The sequence below is a fragment of the Zosterops lateralis genome, assembly GCF_965231275.1.
Source record: "Zosterops lateralis genome assembly, chromosome: 2".
NCBI classification, from domain to species: Eukaryota; Metazoa; Chordata; class Aves; order Passeriformes; family Zosteropidae; genus Zosterops; species Zosterops lateralis.
Window position 1 is genome coordinate 28,028,863 of NC_139763.1, and position 22,172 is coordinate 28,051,034.

Genomic DNA, 22,172 nt, shown 5'->3' on the forward strand with positions numbered 1-22,172 from the left:
CTGTTTTCATCTAGGCCCTCTTAGAATTTTGTAGACTGAAAAAACTGTCCATGCTTGGCAGCACAACGAACAAGTAAAAGGATGAAAAGATCAGGGAAACAAATTGGTATTTTCTTTACTTCTTGGGGCTAACAATACTTGCAAAATAGCATTGGCAGGCAGAAGCCATTTCCAGTAGATTTAACAGACAATAAAAGCTAAATTCTACCTTAACATGCTAGAAAGTCAGAAAGGAGGAAAAAAAACCCCAACCACTATTGAAACAAAGAGAAGACACTCTACCAGCATGCTTTAAGAGGAGAAAAATAACTTTAGGTGTCAGAACCAAACTACTAGTTTGTTTTACATATGTAGTCAGAACCTCTAAGGTTTTACTATACATTGGAGTGATAATGTTACAAGAAAGAAAAATACGTTCTTTAACAAATCTCAGCCTTTACAGTAAGTCTGCAGCACTAAAATGAAACGATGCAGCTTTTTTTTTATTACCAGACTGGCTTTTTCGATCACAGGCCAACGTTTCTAGCATATCTTGTCCAGTTTGATCCCCCTTTATGAGTTTTGACTTTGGTTTAGGAACCTGGTGAAGGAAGAAGAAAATTGTTACAGGTTTTTCACAGTAAGAACAGGACATTTAAATGAATCATAGAAATCAGGAAACACACTTCAGCATTAGGAAGCTATAGGAAAACAGGCATTATTCATTCTGAAGGTACATAAATTGGGTGTGGTTCTGTGTGGGATGGGCAAAGAGCAGAGAACCCACCTAAAGCACACAGATGTGCAAGTACAGCTATTAAAAGTAACATTAAGTGTACACAAGAGGAAGTAATACTTGCAATGCAAACAATGGTATAAAAAAACAGTCAAGGCAAAGAATTCATAAGGCAAAGAACCTTGATTTTTTAAATTCTGTTATCTATCCAACAAGTATATGGGAACTATTCAATTCCTCTCCTTCCTTCCCTATAGGAGTAGAAGGAAACAGACAATGTGTATTTGTTGTATTATGAAAAAAGAAATATACTGCAGAAAATAAATGCACTAATACTTAAGAATCAGGTTACTCTGGCAAGAGGTACAGTCGGAGGTATACTTTTAGCCTATTTGCATCATTTGAAACTTTTAAACAAAAAGAGGAGGGTTTGGTGAATGAACAGTTCTCCTTTAGATATGCAAACACCAGTTCACCACAGGAATACAGGAATTTAACACATGCACAGCTAGAAAACTTCAAGAAAAGCATCAACTAAAGGCTTAGACTGAAAAATCATTTACCTGGAAACTCAGGAGATAACACAATGCTGCTAGCTCACAGGTAGCTCTCCACTGTGCCTCGTTGTCTTGGGCCATTTTCAGCAGCAAAACTCCAGCATGCATGTACAGCTGTCCTTTCATTTCCACATAGGTACGAGACAACTCGTCAGCCACATTCACATATGGTTTAACTGACTGAAGCACACGATCAAAACTAAAATGCAGAGAAGACTGGTTCTAAACAGAGTCCTGGTAAAAGCTATAGCAGCTGATTTTGGTTTGTGCTATTTAACTGTGAATTAAGTAACTTCATGAATCAATTGTAAGTACTGTTTCTTAAGTAACGTGCTTAAACCCAAATTACTACAAAGTACGATTACCTCAAACTCCCAAAGCTCTCAAGTTTATTGGAGTATATATTACCTAGATACTTACAGTCTTTTTCATCACATTTTTGGACAGCTACTTGTCCTGAACCACACGGTTGAACTTGTTCACTACTGCAGATTTAGAGATATGCAGGAGGTATTGTTGACTCTGCCCTTTCTTTTTGTTACCAGAAAGGTCCAAAATACTGTCTAATGGGCTCTTCAAAATGGAAGGTACTACAGAAATTCTAGTATCTGTAGATTACTATATGATCCCCACTTAGGAGAGGGTTTCCAGAAAACAGTTAAAACAATTTTTCAGCTGCTGAATAAGATTATAATGGCTGTTAGCATTGCCATGACCTGGAAGTGCTTCAGATGTGAACATCTCAAAACACTCTAATAAATCAGAAGCAGAAAACCCAACATGGTTACTGTTAGAGGAGAAAAATAAAATAAAATATACTTGGGTATTAAATATTCTTCATCCATTCTGGACTGCTTCAAATACTCATGGCTAGATTAACAGACTAAATACTTCTACAAAACGCAATATAACAGCCACTATAACACCAAGGAACAAAAGTAAGTTAGTAAAAGCTAGTAACAAAGGAAAGATAATGGCAAGAAAGAAACACAGATCTTAGTCAAATTATTGACTACAAACACTATTTTGTACTACTCTAGGTGGACCACAGATGGTAGGCCTTTAAGTTAGCTGTAACACCACCAGTTTTCTCTGAGGCAGGCTATTCTCGCTTTAGGTGGTTTCCTCCCTCTCAATCATATTATATACACAAAGTTCCTAATTACTCCAGTGTGCTGTCTTATTTAAAAATAGAATGATTAGGACAAAGTTGATACACAAGAAGTAGTTTTGGCTTTTCTGTTTGACTTTTTTTTTTTTGTTGCTTTGTTAGGATTGGAATCTACTGGGCCAGTGGTTTTTTCTTTTCTCCAACTGTCTGGGAAATCTGGATTAGTCAATTGCTGAAGTACAGAACAACTTTTCTAATAGAAGGAAAAGAAGGTACAAAGACCCAGGATGTAAATGAGTCTTCTCTATGGCTGTGTCCTGACCACTCAAACATCTGTCAAAAGACAGCCTGGAGTTCACACCCAGTAAGAACCACTCTTGGCAGTCAGTACAGAGAATCTCCTCTCCCATCCAAAACCAATATAAGCTGTGAAACAAAAGCTTGGCAGATGTTATATGAACCCAAACCATCTTAGAGGGTTTTTTCTTACTACAGAAAAGTTTAAACAGTACCTTTCAAGTGCCTCTCTGCATTCCTGAACATCTCTAGAAGAAAGGGTCAGTTTGACAAGGCTGGAATAGGCCAGCAGATGATCTTTCTTGATAGTTCTCCAGTTATTTTTATCAGACTCCAAGTCTTGTAAAGATTCCAGATATTCCTAAAGAAGAAAGTTCATCACAGGATAAGGAACAGTCATCCTTCCATGAAGACAAGGGCAGTACTTCTCCAAAACACACTAGTAGCATTTACTGCAGTTTCACAGGTGAGACCTTATCATATTCTTCAGCAGCAAAGTTCCAGGGAACTACTTGCTTGAGCAATTTTATCCCTAATGGAACTGCTGTGTCTAACTCAGCTTTTGAAGTTAGAAACTCAATAGCTCTATAAAGGTTAATTTTGGGGAGAAAATTCCAATTTAAAAAAAAAAAAAATCACAAGAAGTGTTTTGTAATTCCACTGGTTTCAGTAGACTTGCATTTGAAGGAGTTAAATCCCTTGAGAAATAGCTGCCAGAATAAGGACACTAAGAGAAACAGACCAGGTAAAAAGATATGGAAGACTACCACAGGATCAAAATATGATTAAACACCTCAAATGTCTCTACAACACAGGAACACCATTCCAAGCTTGACTGCAAAGGTATTCTCTTCTCTGCCTCCTGACAATGGAGCACAGCATCCTTTAATCTGTTATTTGAACGGTAGAGTGCAACTAGTCTGATGTTTATGTAGACATCATCTGGTCTTGCATAAAGTTCTGCTTGAATCAAGTCAAAAAGCTGATTCCACCCATCTTCACCTTTACAATCCAGTAACTGCTCCTGTTGAAACATCAAGGCAACATGTTAGTATTTCACTTCCCACATGAGTCTTTTGAGCAGCTACAGTACAAGACAACATTCTTTCCTCCACTACATAGACTACATCACTCTAGCTAGAATACTTAGAATACTCTTAATAGCTTTCAGGTATTACATAAAGTTTGATGAAATACTCAGATATTTAAAAATGTATGTGACTATCACAGAAGAAAAATCCTCAGAGGAATTTGCCTCTTACCAAGAGTGAGAAATGTTTCTCAAAACATTTGGTTCAGTGACAGCAGACCATGCCATAGACTATCTTGCTAAAAAAAACCCCAGACACCTTGCCACTTCAATGTGGCTGCTGCCCAGCGACACAAGTAATATACCTCTGCAAAAGTGACACTGCATGGCTCAAAATATTTACATGGTATTTGAGAATTACAGCATTTCTCACACTCCGCAGAAATGATCATAATACAGACTTAAAACCAAAAAAGCAGTGTAAAGCAAGAAAGTCTGAGTTCACAGATTGGCTGCCTTCCTGCCAGTGACACCACAGAAAAAACAAGTGACACCTATCTAATCTTTGACTTCTTAACCATGGTAAATAACAATCTCTCAGCATTTTGGAAGAGGATTAAACTTGAAACATTAGAAAGAGTATAAAAGCATGCAGCTACAGCTTTCTTTAAAAGTGGACAAAAATGTCCAACTAGAAAGAATGTAACATGTAATAGTTTTAATATCAAAGATGCTAAAATAACTTAGCCAGAATGAGTTTTGCTTGAGGTGACATGCTTTTCAGACAGGTGCTGAAAGTTTGTTCGAGCCACTGAACAGAGGAAATTTTGAATTTACCTTCAACCTGTAAATAGCAGGGCTCCCAGGAAAGAGCTTAGCAGCTCTATCAACCCAATATTTTGCTCTTCCATCAGTGATGTCATTACTGCATAGTAACTCTGCAATCTTCAATACAAGATCTTTCTGTGTTGGGTTCAATTCCACAGAACGCTATTTTTCCCCATGCAGACACAGGAGTCAAAAAAGAAAAAAAAAAAGGCAACTTTAACTTATGATCTGTGTAGAACAGGTAAGAGTTACAGACCCACAAACATACCCAGTTATTCAGATTAGTTAAATCTATAAATACAGAATATATAAAAAAAGCCCTTCTACATGCCACCAGTAGTTTATAGCACCCAAACAAACCTGCTGAAATTCAGAAAAGCATAAAAGACATAATGTAAACACCATTTCCTCTGCATCTATCACTAGCTACTGCTATACACAGACAGCAGGACTACAGGGACTTCTAGTCTAGCCAGGTGTAAAAATAAAAAAAATTGAGACACAGTTTAAGAAGTGTGGTAGTACTTCCTGCATAGAGTTGTACTGGCCAGATGTCTGAGCAATCCTTCCCTCTGAAACCAGAACAAAGGCAACCCAACTGGAAATTTGGCATTTATATGCTTGCCCAATCAAAATTAAGATTTGTCCCTCCCTTCTGCACCTGCCCTCTTCAAAACCAAATTTAAAAAAAACCCCACAGTAAGCCTACAGTCTCCTCTGGTAGCAAGTAAACTCCAGTTGTTATCACAGTTTGCATTACAGGACTCTACAACAGTAGTCCAAGAGGCAATGCATGACCTGGGGAGAACTTAACAGCAGGTAGCACAAAGATCAAGCCCAGAAGAAAAAAAATAAAGAAGCAACTTTAAAATATACTACAGAAGCAAGCAATATCAAGTGAAGAATCCTCTCTGCAGTGCTTCACGTGCTTTCCATTGTCAAACGTGTATGACATAGTTTTCCCAGGAGTATATTTTCTTCTATGGGTTTGAGAATGTTCACCCACAGAAGGGTTTTAGAAATCCATTTATAAATGAATAAAGCAGAACATTAGGGGTGAATGTAGTACTCACCTTGTAACACCCAAAAGCTTTTTCTATGTTATCCTCAGCTTCATAAATTTGTCCAAGAAATCTGTGTGCTTTGGGATCTCTCTCTTGTACATTGAGGTATGTAGATATATATCTATGAAAGGGAAAAAAATCAGTCAATTGACCAGTATTTTTCACTAACACTCCCCCCTCCTACCCAGGCTCTAATGGCAACTTTATCTGCCATACAGGACACACAGATGTATTTTGTTCTAGATGTGTGGCGCTTTGGCCAGACCACAGAAGTATTGACATGTTGTGTTCCAGACACTGTCAGGACCTTTAAGTAAGCAGCAGCATGGTTTATACCTGTACAAATGCTACTTACTCACCAGTCTGTATTTCTATTGATTAAAAAAACAAAAGCAGGAGTTTGTAGAAATGGTAAGAACTACTCAATGCAATGAGCAAAAAACCAGCCAATTCAGCCAGGTAAGTTTTTTCAGTACCACATAACTAATCTTCTTTTAAATTATTGCTTTACAAAGGTCTAAACAGCACTCAATGTCAACTCTGACTGCTAGCTTAAAGCAGCATGATAGTCATCTTGGTTTCTCTGGTCTACTTCATATAAACATAGCTTTTCTTTTACAGTTTAGAGAACTAAAAAACAGAAGTCCATCAAGGCATGTTACCTTTTAGCAAGTTCATATTCTTTTATTTCAAAATACAGCTTAGCAAAGAGGAATCCTTTCATCGATTTCTGAAGGAGAAAAACCATGACAAACACACTTTAGACATTTGGTACTTCAAAAGTAATTCCCTAACGAGTGACCTTTCTTTTCAGCAATGGCTAATACTCAAATGAGGGAATTCGACAATATGTTATCAGCTCAAACCCACTCATCACATACAAGGGTTTTATTTCTGAAAGATGTAGGCTAAAAAGGAAAAGAATAGAAGTTTTTGCTATAAAAAGGCTACTAGGAAGATTGAGATTACAAGGGAAGAAAGCAACAAGCCTTTATGCATGTGGTATTTCATACATCGCTCATTAAAGAGAGTGGAAGAATAGTTCACCTACATTTAGTTTATTCCTTTGCAATGTAGCAAGGAAAAAAGATATTCTACAAATCAAGAGAGATCTGCCATTTAGCCCTACTGCAGCGTACTGTCATTAGACACTACTGTTTTAAGTATACTTGAGGAAAAAGCAACTTTTGCTTAAGTCATTCTCAGTTTGGGTAAGAAATGCATTCAGGCAGTAGTTTATTTCTGACTAAAGTAACTTTAACATATACACCCTATGGGCAAGAGGTGAAACATCTCCAAAGGTATTTTTTGGGAGGTAGAACAAGAAAGTAACAAAGAAGCCAAGGTGGCAGGAGCATGATCAGGAGGAAAAGTGAAAGGAGTGAGTTAAAGAACTGACAAAGTTGCAAGCAAAAAGGTAGAAGGAAACCAGGCAAATTTAAAGCTTTAGCTCTCAGTATCAGTTCAAACACAATTTTGCTTTTGAACCAAGAAACATTGAATTACATCTATGATTCCAAACAAGTGTGTACATTTTGAAATCACTTGAATTATAAGCCTCCCTCCCTCACCACTGTGTCATTCATGCAAAATTTTAAGAAGCAGTTAAAAATTACAGCAGGCCTCCTAGGATACCTCATTTCCAGTCTGTATTTTTGAGGCCTGTTATAAAAGGGAAACTGAAGTATGTCAGAATGGAGCTGCATTTGGCATCTTCTTTTCAACATGGATGAAAAGAAACCTCAAAATAAATGCTTTGCAGCCTTATAAGCACTCCCCTCCTTAAATCAACACAACAGGAAAATCAGTAACATTCTCCCCCAGTGACTGTGCTTATACAATTAGTTGTAAGCATTACCTATTAAAAAAAAAAAAAAAAAAAAAAAAACAAACCCAAACAAAAACCAAGTAAATATGCACCAGTTAGTCTTAAGCACAAGAGAGGATTTATTTTGTTGTTGAGTTCAGCAGGAATATCAAAACAATTGAAGAGCACCTATGATTCTGAGAGTCATGCCCTTGACATTCCCTGCTCTAAACAGCACTCAAATCAATTAAGCCACAAAACAACTTTGTTGCTGTTGGGAAAGATACAAATAATGATGATGTACACAAGGCCTATATAAAGGCCCTACTGCATAATGGTGAACATGGATGTATTCATACTATACAACACAGTGCTGAATATTCTAACTAAAAGAAAATATCAATTCAAGAGCAGTAGAACAGGATCTTTCAGGATTAAATAGTTCCCATGAATTGCATCAGACTGTGATCCTTTTCCAGATATAATGAAAAATGGTAACAAGTTATGCAGAGCTCCTCATAGTTCTGGCCAGTTACTAAAATACAATAGAAACATTCTTTTTCCCCAGTTCCTCCTCTCCTAATACTGCTACCAAGAAAAGAATATTAATGACAAAACACATAAAACTGAAAGTGCTTCACGTGTTCCTTGTTTAGATTCTTCTGAGAAACGAAACTCGGGAATCTTCTTCTGAGAAACGAAACTCGGGAAACACAGGAACTAAACCCTCACAAAATCTGAGAAGTCTGTACTCAGAGAGCTGGTGGACTCATTAAACTACACTAGGGTTTACCAGCTGTAAAATACAGGTGCACAGCTCTAGTAAACCACTGCTCCCAGTTAGGGAAAGCACCTCCAGTAAGCGAAACCCCTTGGCCCTTCCTCAGCCTCCCCTACCTAACTCGATTTACACAGACCCCGAGTAATTACGCGCTCAGAAATACTCCCAAAGACACCATAACTAGCAGAATATCAGACTAGTCAGGAAAGGAAGAGACCTCTGAAGATCATCTTGTCCAACCCCCCGCCATGGCTCGGTCACCTAGGGCAGGCGACACAGGCGCGCCCAGGTGGAGTTTGAGTGTCTCCAGAAGGATATTCCTCCAGAGAGGGACCATTTTTCCTCTTACCGCCACGGACGCCGACGGGCCGAGCAGACGGACCCGGAGCTGGGCGCGGGGAGCCCGCGGAGAGAGGCCGCCCCCGGCCCGTGGGCAGCGAGGCCTCCGGCGGCGCGGGGGGCGGCGGTGCCCGAGGACGCGCGGGGCGGGCACGGGCCGGGCCCCACACCGGCCGCACGGAGCGGCCCAGCGCCCATCGGGCCCGGCGAGGGCGGGCGACGCGAGGCCGCGCTTACCTCTCGGGGGGACCGAGCCGCGGCCTGCAAGGAGGCGACGTAGCGCTCCACCTCGGGCTTCGTCCGCCTCATCATGGCGTCCCCACGGCGGCGGAGGCCGCGCCTGGCCTCTGTCGCGGCGGAAAGCGCCCTCCCGGCCGGCCGGCGGCCTTGGCCCGGCGCCTGCGGAGGGAAGGCGGGGGGAAGGGGGAAGGGGAAGGAAGCGCAGCCCCGCGCGGCCGCCGCGCGTTACGCAAGTTCCCGCTCCGCCGTGCGGCGCGCGCAGCCCCGGCGCGTGCCCGGCTCCCGCCCCCGAATCAACGGCCGGGGAGGGGGCGGGGCCTGGACGGGCCTGCGCATGCGCACGGGGGAGGGGAAGGTGGGGTAGAAATTCTGTCAAGGAAAATCGTGAGAAATCAACTTTTAGCATTTTCTCACATAGAACTACAATAAACTCACTTCAGTAATATATAAATATGTATGGTGATAATATTTTATCACCTAAATAATATACTATATATATATGTGTGTGTATGTATGTATCTTTAGATAATGAATTTTTACCTAAAGCTAAGTAACAGTTCTGGTACCCTCACCATAAGAAGGACTTGGAGCAAGTCCAGAGGAGAGACACGAAGTTGACAGGAGGACTGGAGCATCTGCCCTTCGAAGACAGGGTGAGGAAGGTGGGGCTGTGGGCTCGGGGAAGGGAAGGTTCCATGGAGACCTCAGAGCAGCCTCCAGTACCTGAGGGGCTGCGGGGCAGCGGGAGAGGGACTCGGTTTGGAGCTGTAGTGATAGGACAAGGAGTAATGGCTACAATTAAAAGAGGGGCAATTTAGGTTAGATATAAGGCGAAATTCTGCACTGTGATGGTAGTGAAGCGCTGGCACAGGTTGCTCAGAGAGGTTGTGGGTGCCCCATCCAGGCAGTTTTCAAGGCCAGGCTGGATGGAGCTCTGAGGAATCTGGCCTAGTGGGAAGTGTCCCCCATGGCAGAGGCTTGGGACTAGATCTTTTAAGTCCCTTCCAGCCTGTAATATTCTGTGATTCTATACTTCGTGGTTCAGAGCAACTATAAATTGAATCTGTAAGCATAAGGGCCTTCTTATGGAGATCCAACACTCTAGAAAATGAGTTTCCAAATATTGTAGCAGCTGTGGTGAGAAACCTTTTTTTCCAGACACTATAGTATAATAGTAATTATACTATAATACTATAGTATATAGTATTATATACTATAGTATAGTATAATTAAGTAATTAAGCTCTAAAACACAGCTGGGGACATGGGCTAAAAGATGGACCAGCAACCCTCAAGGCAGGACAGATTTGCAAGTTGTAGTTTTACAGGTTTGGTGGCTTGAGGAAGAGCCCTGTGGTGAAATTCCCAGGAGGAAGTCTCAGATTCTACTCACTGGAATTGGCCATCTTTCCTGCCAGTTCAGATGCTTTGGTCAAAATGAGGCCACTGTGCCATGTCTCTGAAGAAGTGTAATTAAAAATTTCTCCAGTTCTCAATCTCAAACAACCCATTGACAGCCACAGGACTCCTGCTACACCTAAAATATACTGACAGCCCCACAGCTCTTACCCTCTTTGCAGGAAAAATAAGGAAACATAGCCAACTTTTTTTTTTTTTTTTTTTTTTTTTTTTTTTTTTTTTTAAGAGCAGCAATATCCATGTAAGACCTTGACTGAAAGAATTAATCCTCTTTTATTCTTTCTTCTATTAATGGTGATTTATTTAGATATTGGAATTAATCCCACAAATTATTTTTTCTCTGTACTTTTCAATGGTGTGCCTGCAGCTGGGATTATCAAAGAATTTATCTGCACCTGCCAGGCTAGCTAATAGAAGTGTTGGTGCTGATGCAGAGGAGAACATCGGTGTTCACTTGACTCACTGGAGAATACTACTGTACTTAAGCTGATGGGGAGGCATGGGAAATTGCCTTCATATAGACCAGGTCCAGTACTTTGGCACTGGTCACTGTCTCACGCAGCTCTGTGGAAGTGGCACCCCGTGCGTTGTCCCTGGTGGTCACAGCGGCGGGCAGGACAGCACTGACTCGAGAGCTGTCCCTGCAACCTGACTGCGCCCAGCCCAGCTCACTGTCTGTCCACTGAACTGAGCACAGGGCGTGCCACTGCCGGCACCAGAGAGGCTTTAGGCTCAGCTCTTCCCCCCACAGCGACATCCACTGGGCTTTCTGGAGTGCTCCCTACTGCTAGCCTAACCAGGAACCTCCCTTGCCCGTGCATAATTGATCCATGCAGCAGAAAAGGACAAAGCTTCTAAGGCATCCATTCCCAAATGTCAGGCTCACAGATTCCTTGACAAGACCTTACAGGGGTCATGGGTAGAAAAACAGTACTAGGCTCTGCCTCTTTTAGGAAAGTATGTGCAGCTACACAAAATATTTATAATACTTTGGGCCAGGAAGTGAGCTTCAACACCAGATGTGTAATTGTCCAGGCCGCCTAATTGCTAGCTTGCTCCCTAGCTCTGCTTTGCAACAGCTTTTAACTAATCCTCTTCATGACAATGTCCAGAGGTATTATACCAGTGACAGTTCATGCCAAAGACAGCTCCCAAGAGAGCAGTATGGATCTGGGGGACTCTCCACTTGAGATAGGACTCTAATAATATTTTCACCCTAAGGGTGATGAAGCACTGGAACATACTATCCACAAAGGCCTATGAATCTCCTTGCATGGTTATACTCAGTTTGGCCAAGCAAGACCTTCTGCACTGATGCAACTCTGAAGTTAAATCCACTCTGAGCAGATGGCTGGGCTAGCTGATCTCTAATGGTCCCTTCCAACCAGCATTTTTCCATGCTTCATCGGGCTTTGAACCCTCCAGTACCCTCAGACGCTTTAAGTGCTACATCATGGGGTCTGACATAGACACACTAGAGTTCATGAAACAGAAGGTACTGCCTTGGTGAACTGTAGCACACCATTCACCATCAGGAACTTGGAAATGTTCTTGGGAAAACCCAGCCTGTGTCAGGCCCCAAGGGCCACCAGAGGGGAGAGGAGACCTGAGGCCACTGTGCTGCAGATGGATGTAACCCTGAGCAATGGGGATATGAGCCAGGTCTTGCCATTTAGCTCTGGGGCTACTGACCCTTCCCAACTCTGAGCAGTAAGGCTGGGCACACAAAGGCTGAAGGAAGAGATGTACAGTCAGTGTAACATGAAAACCTACAAGTCAGTTATAACTTCAGGAGGAAGCAAGAGTGTGGTCTACTGAATCCATGGTACAGTCCAAAATTCCAACAGGCTACTGTGCTAGTTAATAATTTTTGAGGACATTTTAAGCTTTCAGAGTCTTCAACAGGGTCAGGGATTACCTTCATGAATGTTATGGCATTCAATAATTATGTAGGATAAAATAATCAAAAAATACCCTACCCAGCAATAATCTGGAAGTTTGGGGTGACTGTTTTATCACAGTGAAAACAGGAGAGAAAAAGTTAACAGGAGGGTGTATGTTTTACACTTAAGATACTTTCTTTAGGAAAATCAGTTCAGAAAATACCCAGAAGAATCAAGCTATTCTTTAGGAAACAAACTATGGTTTCTTTTATGAACCTTAGAACTATGTACTTTTATGAACCTTAGAACTACTTTTAGGAAAAGCATATGTCTCCTTTAAATCAGGATAATAAGGAAGTATTTACATAGTCACAGGTAAAAGGTCAGGGATCCAAGAGAGCCTTACTGCTTTCCCACCCATCTCAAGCATTTATTTCAGAGAGGCAATACAAGATTTAATAACATGGCCTTTATTGATGACACAGGAAAGCAGATGTTTTAAAGTAACTAATTTTTCAGAAACAGGAAAGAAAATTTTACTTCCCGTTACGTAATTACATAAAGTCTGTTTAAGTCACTAATGTAAAAAAGTAAAAAAAAAAAAATGTTTGCGTAGTTCGTACCATCAAGAAGACCTAAGTAACTGTATTTTCTATAAGACAGGGAAAAATAAAACAAATCAGCATGGACAGAACTCAATAGTATAAAATAATTAAATGTATGTTATAAAGAATTTTGATTATTTGTAAGCTCAGTCCTTGAGGATGGCTAAAGAAGTAGATCCTAGCAGGATCAAACCTTGCATATTTACACTCAGAGGTGTAAAAGTAATATTGCCAGTTAATTGAAATATGCATTTTCAGTATTCTGAAAATCAGTGAGGTCTATAAGCTAAATTTTAAATGCAGATGTTCACATTTCAAATACTTCTTGCATCCTGTATAATTAAGGCAAAGTATGCTATCTTTTGAAAATACCTTCTATATAGTTTTTTGCATAAAAATATGAAATAAAATATAAAACTATATATATTTAATGGTACACTGTTATGTATGGTCCAGCAGAATAAGGCACAAAAAGTAAATAGAATGCAAAAGCATATTATAGAAGTTAATGTGTTATTTTAAGTGGAATATAGCAAAATTCAAGTAGTTCTAAGTATGCTCATTTCTTGCAATAGGAATAAATTTTTAATGTAAATATCTCATGCTAAGCCTGATGTAGAAACATTCATCATGTAAGCATAATCTATAATTTTTATCATTTTATGTATGTCATTTGTACAGTGGCTGTATTTAGAAATCTGATAGTTTTCAAACTATCTGAAAGAAGGCTCCTTAATGAGACCACTTGGCCTGAAATCCAATTATGAATTTTTCCATGAGGCAAAGGATACTGGTTTCCTGCCCAAAACACTTGAACTGGGCAAGTTTTGACTGCATGCTTAATATGAAGGTTAATATTCTCACAAACATAAATGACAATACACGTCCCTAAAGTTGGGCACATTTGCAAAGTTTGTTCTCACAGGTGGTGTTCACAAGCAAATTTTCTCTCTCTGAAAAGTTCCACAGAGAATTAGTGTACAGAATGGGCCACCTGCATCAGTACAATGGCATTATTGGTCAGAAATCTTTCAGGTAAGCTGGTATTTATTTTGGAAGTATGGTCTGTTTGTCAACAAGTAAGCACACATGCACAGAGAACAGAGAATCTGAATATATGTTGGGTTGATAGAAGGCATGCATCAGCATTTGTTCTCTGACTGCAGCCTCAAAGCAGCAACTCCCCTCTCCCCCACAAGGAGTATCTATAACATTTTCACGAAGGAAGAGGAGAGCAGATGAAGTCTTTACTTCCTTCCCAAAGTTTCAGCTAATTTCTTCAGTCTTTTCTTCAGCTCTAGAGGAAACTTCTCGTAACACTTTTTGCAGACAGGCTTCATATCAAACTCAACAAATTTATTTCTAAAACAACAAAGCAAAAGAAACAGACAGTTTTAGCAGATGAGATAGTGAAAAAAAGTATTAAAAAGAAATCTCCTATTAAATGAGCACAAGCAAAAAATTAATCTCCCAATTTATACAAGTACATTAAGTTACTTTTACAAGTTATATACACTGTATAAGTGATTATGATACCCTGTTAAGTTATGCAGATTTTACACGAAAGCCCATATTTATTAACTGTGTAATTTAGAAAGCCTTTCAAACCTAGTTGCAGACTAAACATAAGATAATGGAATAACAAGTTAGTATTTCAAGCTGCAGTTGCGTGAAAGATGTTTTGGTTTTGACTGCCATAAGGTCATGCAAAAGTGCAAAAAAAAAAGCATCCTTAGGACTAACCAAAGAAGAAAGGAGCCGAGGTGGCGGTGAGAAGGAAAAGAAGTTTACAAACAGATTGGCTTTTTCTTTTTCTGCTTCTCTTTATCCTTTGCTTCACGTTCCCGTTTGGCAAGTCGTCGCTTAAATTCATCTGGCATTTTCTCATAACAGTGTTTGCAGACAGGTTTTAGATCTATTTCAACAAACTTATCCCTTTAGAGTTAAACAAGAAAAAATAAAGGATGGAAAAGGAGAAGAGTTAGGAAGACTAACTGAAGGAAGACTGAAGAGACAGCTGAAAGAGATGGAAAGTACTAAGTGGAGCAAGAGGAAGAAAGAAGCACTTATTTCCTCAATGCTGCTTTCAAGTTTTTCATACAGTAACAGCTACACTGTAGCAACATCTACACTTTGAAGAGAACTACTGATATGTGTTGAAGACATCACACTTATCCATAAACTTACTTGAGGGTTAACTTAGTGTTGCAAGTTGAACAAGCGAAACAGTTCACACACCATGCCTTATTCAGAGCAGACACAACTAGGGAGATGGGAAAAAAGATATAATTAGCCTTACCGATAAAAAAATAGTGATTACAAAGATTTTAAGCTTATATGTTCATGAGGTGTGAAGAATAGTCATTGATTTTTGTATCAAGTATTAAGGACTGTAACAATAACATGGCCAGACTGGTGAGGCACATTTTTAGAGTGTAATGAAGCAGGACTGTGAAGTATTGATACTGTACAACTGTACAGCTGTCTCTGAGGCAAGACCAGCTTAACCTACTTCTGCCTCCTATTTTTCGCTTCCACTTCATCTCATATCTAGCTGATCTCAGGCAATGGTTCTGTGAGGCCAGGTTCCAACTTAATCAGGAAATGCTTCCAGCTGAAGAGCAATCCAGCACAATTGTGTTTATGTTTTCATTCAGTTTCATTTCTGAGATCCAGTTCAGACTGCACTGCAATCAACAGGTGCACTTGCCCAACTGAAGAAAATAATGTGAAGCCACCAGCCAAACACTGCTGGTAAATCAGCACTACCAAGGTGAAAAAAAATTGACTCTTTATTCTTTGCTTTGAAGAGAAAGTAACTATTTCCTATTTGCTCTGTAGGCAAATCTAGTTCCTGTTCTTTCTCTCTTTCAGTACAGCTTTCCAATTATCCCTGCCAAAATTTTCCTAAGTTACAGAATGAAGGACAATATTTTTCCTATAATATTTTTCTCACTTGATCTCTCAATGTTTTTTCTCACAGTATTTTGTCAACAACAAGGAGAACCAAACCATTGCCATGCACAGGGTTTTTCCTGCACTATGGGACAAGTATGTCCACAGATACACAGTTATTCCACTATTTTCCAGACTAATACTAGACAGGTGAAAGTCTTTCCAACCTCAGTAATGCAGTCACAGAGACTCCCTCTGAAAAACTGCTGCTACTGATATTAGTTTTACCTGACAGAGAACAATACTGGATATCGAATTTGTGACAGCTGACTCAAAATTTGTGTGCAGAAATGAAAGAAGAAATGTAACTGAAGACATACACTGAAAAATAAAGAAATTAGTGTATCCTGTATTATTTTCAGTTCAGAGATCAAAACTTAAAATATGGGTGTCAGATTATATGGTGAAAGGTTAGAATCATACAGAGATGTCGTTATCAGCATTTCTGCTCATTCCAGTAGAATTTTCCTGAACATGGGGACTATTTCCTCTAAAGCATTTTGGATTGTCATTCTGCAGGCATAGTGCAGTCCAGAAAATGTAGGGAAAGCACATCTACAGAATGTATGTCTTACCCTATAGTTACATGACTATAAACTAGTTTGTGTCTCTCTTTGAATGTTAGAAGCTTCCTCCTACTTTGCTAGTGCCTTTGGCTTAGATGAGGCTAACAAAGTATTTACTTTCAACAGGGTAAATAGGCACATAATGTCACATTATTTCAGGTAGAATAATTTGCTTTTGACATTTTATCAGAGCTAGTTATCAAAAAAAAAAACCCAAAAACCCCTCAAACCCACCCCCTTCTCCCAAAAAACAAAATCAAACAATAACAAAACAAATAAATTATTTGCAGTTCTGCCTTTACAGGATGTATATTTCCAAGTATGATCATTCCTGGTTTTGTGACATTATCATAAGCCTAGATTTTCAAAAGGCAGGTGCTTGCAATAGGTGAATATCTCCAGGATTCAAACTGACCTAATGGCAACAAGGCATTTAAAAAAAATTCCTAACAGTGCCCACATATGTCTTTCAGTATCTAAATATTTTTTCAAATTTGGCTCATGATCCACAGATTCATTTCTGGAGATGCCTGTATGCTCCTTCTCACCCTTGCATGTGTTCTTTTTGGAAGGTGGTGTGGCAGGAACCATTTCTGAGCATTTTCCAGCATCCCAGGCCTCTGCATGTCACTAAGGGGGTTTCACAGTTCTCTTTGGCCATGGAGTGGTCTTCTACCATCATGAAATGATGGTAAGTTTTCCTACCAATTGGTCTCTGACTAATCAGCTCTAATTTAATTTCTGGTCAAGAGAACATCTGTTTTTGTTTCAATGAAAACAGGGATGCTTCCCCCTTATTTTCAATTTTAAAGAAAACTTCCATCAAAAAGGAACATTAAGGAAACAGAAAAGTACTTACCATCTCCTTCAATCACACGATTGCAATGGAAACAAACATCACCAAACAGCTGAAGAGGAAAGAGAAGTAATAAATTTTTAAATAATGATTTTATTGAGGGTAATTTATCAAACTAGCAAAATGTATTTCAGTTGATGGGCACAATTGCTTTCCTGTTTATTCCAGTGAAATAAAGAGAATGCTGGCAAGTCTGGTTTGGTTTTCCAAGCACATTTTGCATCATCTCATCACAAAAAGTCCTGGTAATATTAAAGATGAAAACATTTTTCTACCTATGATTCTCTGTAAGTATGATTTGGTTTTGTTTCAAGATTCCTCTAATCCTTAAGATTTGAAATACAGCAGCTGGTGTCATTGTTACTAACCAGAAAATGTAACATTTGGACTTAAATGCATGACTAAAACAATGTAGTAGTGTATCTGTAAGAAAATTTTATCTTTATTAAAAACAAAACAAAACAAAAAAACCCAAACAAAACAAAACAAAACAAAACAAAAAAAAAAAAAAAAAAACCACCCAAAAAAAAACCCAAAACAAAACAACAACAAAAAAACCCACCACATTTCAGACAAAAGGTATTAATTCTGTTTCCAGGCTTAACATTTGTCCACAATATAACAAGAAGTGCTGAAAACTTAATGTATTTTTCTAACTGTAGTAGTTAACCCAGGAAAAGATATCCACTCTACATACAGCTCGTTTGGTGTACAGATTTGGCCCATCCCAGCTGCAACACTATTACTATGAACGTCACAGCATTTACAGTCTGCAAGGGTGCCAGCACCAATCATCTGCCCTTCATCACTAATTACCAACTAAGAATCCATCTGTAATTAGCAGATGCCGTACAACTCCCAAGTGTAACCTCTCCTCATGTATTTATGTAAGCAAGGGAGGTGAATGTGACCTGACACAGATGGCTTCCAAAGAACAATGTGTCTATGCATCGTGGGGCTGGACTTCCCACTCAAGGGCATCTGGAGAGGGGTGGTACTGCCACATGTAACTTCTACATAAATGCAAGTGGTCACTAGAGGGTGTCTTCTGACAAATTTAGTCTTGGAAGCCTTTATCAACCTAATTAATGACTGAGCAACAGCATATTTGAACACACAGTGTCTTAGAGCAGCAACTGCAGGGAAATCTACCCCACTCACTGGGGCCTCCAAATGCAGTTAGTGAGTGGCAAATCTTCTTTAATTCTTTAGGAGAGATTAGTTGTCCTTAGCTCCTCTAATCTACAGACACGTCAAAGCCCCATAACAGCTCTACTTAAGTACCACTAAGCTTGAAGAACAACTTGATACTGACTGTCCTGGCCAGCCTTTGTAAAATACCTGCAGTTTTCTTTTTTAATCCCTCAGAGATGAATAGGGAAACCTGTATAAATTAAACACAACAGAACACATGCTAATTGCCATTACACCCACAGGTGCCTTTAACATGACAGAAGAATGTCCATGGTTTTTCGTCTCTATGTAATATAACAAATTTGTGAGTTTACCAATCAATGCTGTTTTTGAAAATATGTAACCTTACCTGATTGTAGTGGGTTTCACAATATGCCAAGCCTTTTCTCTCATAATGACGATGACCCAGGAATGGCTTTTCACATTTTGCACAAACAAAATGCTACAAAGAAAATTACAATACATTTTTTTTATCTTTTGGAAGTAATGTTATTTTTTCTGGACAGCAAACTAAAAATGTCCACTATTTGAACATGGCTGAAGTCTACTGAACCGTCTTGAAAAGCAGAGTTAAACATTTTGTTTCTACATTTAGGCCATTAAAATTATATTTCTTTTAATGTCTTCAACATTTCAATCCAGAAGTTACAAAACAAAATCAAGCAATAGATTATCATTTTTTTATCAATGAACAGAATTAAGAGTTATTAAATAATTTGTATTGTCACCGTACTTTTGTGAAGAAAGCATTTCCTAGAGGAGACTTGCAAAACAACAGAAGGAATAAACAATTTATCTAATTAAAATGGAAGATGTGGCTTTGAAATATGAACTCTTACATGAACTGTTAAAGAAATATATACATGGCAGGTGACTGTGGAAGACCTAAGGGTATTATCATGCTTAGTAACATGGTTGCCACAGATCTGACTGCCTTTACACGTGTGCTGCTTTGAGCTCTAAAATTTTCTTTAGTAAGGACTTTGCCATGCTTCCTGTGATTACTGAATTTAGTTTCATAGTCAAAGCTCTCTGTAAGGTGGGAAATAACTCCTGTTTCACAATGGAAGACCAGCCACAATGAGGTTGAAGAGGGATTTGAAGAAGGCAGTTATAATCATTGCTGCAAACTTTGAGAATCCTTTCATTGAAATTGATCAGCAAAATCACAGATAAATATGCTAAGGTTTACATTTGTAAGAGAGATTGAATAGCATCTGATGTTTACCTCCACATGCCATTGTTTGCCCATAGCATTCACTACACGGCCTTCAATTGGTCTCCTACATGCCCCACAGATGGGGACACCCATTTTGTCATGGCAGGGTAAGCAGTAGAGTTCTCCTTTCAGCTCACGAGCATCAGCAGTAAGTTCCTTCCTGTTCAGAAATTAATGAATTGAGAGCTTGAATAAAGGCACTCAAAAATGCCATCTCTTGAGAGTTTCTACCCTCAAGTGAAACAAGAAATTTAGCATTTGCTTTAGAATTATATTTATACTACAGTAATGCAGCAGCATCAAATATAATATAATTCAACATGGTTCAAGCCTGATCACAGTAAACTGAGAACAGGCTGCAAAGCGAGGTGCACCGAGTCTCTCTGGAAACAGCTACTGAGCTATTATCATTCTGCTTAAGCAGCACAAATCTCTGTGTGAAAGCTGCAGATGTTTGGTTTATATTCTGGCACTTATCACCAGTTTATTTTAGATTTGCATAACTGCAACTGAAAGTAAAATGTTCCTTGTATCAAACTTCAGAGAAAGAGTACTACAGACACACATGAGCTACACTTATTCATTTCCCATTCCAGAATTTTATAAACTCTGTTTTTAGTAATTTGCATGGTTAGATACTGAGAACAGCTAAACCTTAAAAGTGACTGTAAACACAAATACTCTCAACTGGTTGCCACTGATATAGCACTATATACTGTTACTCAAATCAGCCCTTACTATGGCACTGAAATAGTAGCTTCCTTTGCAGCAGACATAAACAACTAAGAATCCATGCTATGTCCTACAATACTCCATCCTCCAATGTTTATCCTACATCTCTGCATCAGTGCAGGAGGTAGAAATGTGCAAGTTTCATGTGCTGCAGTTGCAGAAGATGATAAAATGAGATGGGAAAAGGCTTCTAAAAAAGGCAGGCCTTAAAAAGAGAGAACAAAGTTTGGATGCTGTTGAACTAAAAAAAAAGAAAACAGGCAAGATAGCAATTCAAGCAACAAAAGAGAAACACTTCCCTTACCCTTCTAGCAGAATAGTGAACTATCATTTCACTACTATAGAAATAGTATCTGTGTTGATACTTTGTATTTTGTAAGGTACTGCCTTGTCCTGCAGAGTCCAATCTTTCTTTAGTCCCCAGCAGATCAGCTGTTGTTTGAACCCCACCAAGCCAAAAGCAGTAACACCTATCTGACCACAAGATATCCAAACCCCCTCTTGTCAGTGGTACAGGACAAATTTCCACTTTAAATTGATAAAGCAAATAAATCCAGCATTTTCCTGTTTCCTTTTGCAGAACTCAGGTTACCCGCAGTTTGCACAGTTGAAATGATCAGGGTGATAAGGATCATTTTTGAATATGAGTGGCTGTTCATCAATAATGGCATGACACTTCTGACAAATGTACTTTCCCAGGCCTCTGGCTTTTTCCCTGTTATGGCAAGGACGGCAGAGATGTCTGAAACGGCATAAAAAAAGAGAGGTAAGTATTGCTACCAGGTATTACAGTGCAAAATATAAATCAAGAATCTCTCAGAACCTCATCTCAATCAGCTCTTTATCAAGTCTTGTTAAAATAACTTCCTTGCTAAGGCAAGCCAAGTTCAAAGCACCAAGATGACTGCCCAAGTTCAGGATGATCATTTAATTGTCTGTCACCACAGGAGTATCTTTTCTTCAGCTCAGCTGAGTTAAAGCTGAGTTGAAACACAGAAAACCAAGTTTCTAGTAGATTCTCATTGATGAATGTTTTACTTTCAAAATCTTAAAAATTTAGATTGGAAGCTGGATGAGCACACAGGTCCTACTTCTACAGATAATTCTGTATGTTGTATTATAGATAAGAAGGCAATGGCCATATAATCCACTTGTAAAACCTTTTTTGATGCTAGCTGACAAAAATATCCTACTCTGTGAAGGGTCCCACTAAATGTTAAGCACTTATTAATAAATGTGGTGCCAAACTAGTTAACTAGTTCAAAATTGGAGAACCAAGTTGGAAAAAGAAAGTAAACATTTTTATTAAAAAAAAAGAAAGACAATGCTTTTGTATCTGAATGTTTTCCTTTTTTATATATAACCATGGCTCCAAAAGGTCACTGGGTAAAGAAAATGTTTGCCAACAAACTTAGTGCTCAAGTAGGTAAATTGTTAATATTTTAAGATACCTATTCTTGGTTTTGGGATGCACTCTTAGAACTTCTTCTCACAGAAAATACTTCAGTTGCTCCATCCGAGCGGGAAGGGAAAGCTTCAGGAACCAAAACCTCTCAGTCCCACTATTAGTTCATTTAATTTATGATCAGTTAACAAAAGGAAAGGTGGAGATTTACCTGCCAGCATTCTTGACAAATCCAATATCAGCCAATACTACTTGGCAGATATCACAGCAGAAGCACTCTGGATGCCAGCTATTGTTCATGGCTTTAATAACACGACCAATAATGAACTCACCTGTGAGAAACACAACACCAGGATGTAAAATACCATACTAGACAAACATAAAAGTAACCCACAAATGAATCACTACAATGACTACAATCACCATTCCTTTCTTTACCCCAAAATCTGGTAGGACACATTGCTTTCAATATCATAGTTTTGGGTCCAAACCCTGGAAAATTTGGGTTTGTTTGTTGTTTTTTGTTATGGGTCAGAAGAAAACATCTTTGCTGATGGAGGACCTTCTGCT

At 39.1% G+C, this 22,172-nt stretch overlaps 2 protein-coding genes across 10 annotated transcripts in view; both read right to left on the reverse strand.

Moving 5' to 3' along the window:
- Positions 1-8,864, reverse strand: part of RGPD4 (RANBP2 like and GRIP domain containing 4) — a 33,450-nt gene extending 24,586 nt beyond the window's left edge. The window contains exons 1-8 of one of the 2 annotated variants that reach the window (XM_083854363.1): positions 8,767-8,864; positions 6,265-6,332; positions 5,612-5,723; positions 4,548-4,700; positions 3,474-3,704; positions 2,896-3,041; positions 1,279-1,471; positions 490-580 (exon numbers count right to left, since the gene is read on the reverse strand). In XM_083854363.1, the coding sequence (XP_083710489.1) occupies positions 490-580; positions 1,279-1,471; positions 2,896-3,041; positions 3,474-3,704; positions 4,548-4,700; positions 5,612-5,723; positions 6,265-6,332; positions 8,767-8,841 (1,069 nt within the window). In that variant the 5' untranslated portion in view covers positions 8,842-8,864. The remainder of the gene's footprint in view (positions 1-489; positions 581-1,278; positions 1,472-2,895; positions 3,042-3,473; positions 3,705-4,547; positions 4,701-5,611; positions 5,724-6,264; positions 6,333-8,766) is intronic. The other variant, XM_083854362.1, reaches the window with a different exon arrangement.
- Positions 8,865-12,519: 3,655 nt separating this feature from the next.
- LIMS1 (LIM zinc finger domain containing 1) overlaps positions 12,520-22,172 on the reverse strand; it is a 68,260-nt gene continuing 58,607 nt past the window's right edge. For 6 of the 8 annotated variants that reach the window (XM_083855675.1, XM_083855674.1, XM_083855677.1 and 3 more), the window contains 7 exons: positions 21,814-21,934; positions 20,790-20,939; positions 19,475-19,625; positions 18,596-18,688; positions 17,056-17,104; positions 14,863-14,938; positions 12,520-14,037 (listed from right to left, as the gene is read on the reverse strand). In XM_083855675.1, coding sequence (XP_083711801.1) covers positions 13,923-14,037; positions 14,863-14,938; positions 17,056-17,104; positions 18,596-18,688; positions 19,475-19,625; positions 20,790-20,939; positions 21,814-21,934 — 755 coding nt within the window. In that variant the 3' untranslated portion in view covers positions 12,520-13,922. Of the gene's footprint in view, positions 14,038-14,311; positions 14,611-14,862; positions 14,939-17,055; positions 17,105-18,595; positions 18,689-19,474; positions 19,626-20,789; positions 20,940-21,813; positions 21,935-22,172 lie in introns of those variants that run through there. The other 2 variants (XM_083855678.1, XM_083855680.1) reach the window with 2 other exon arrangements.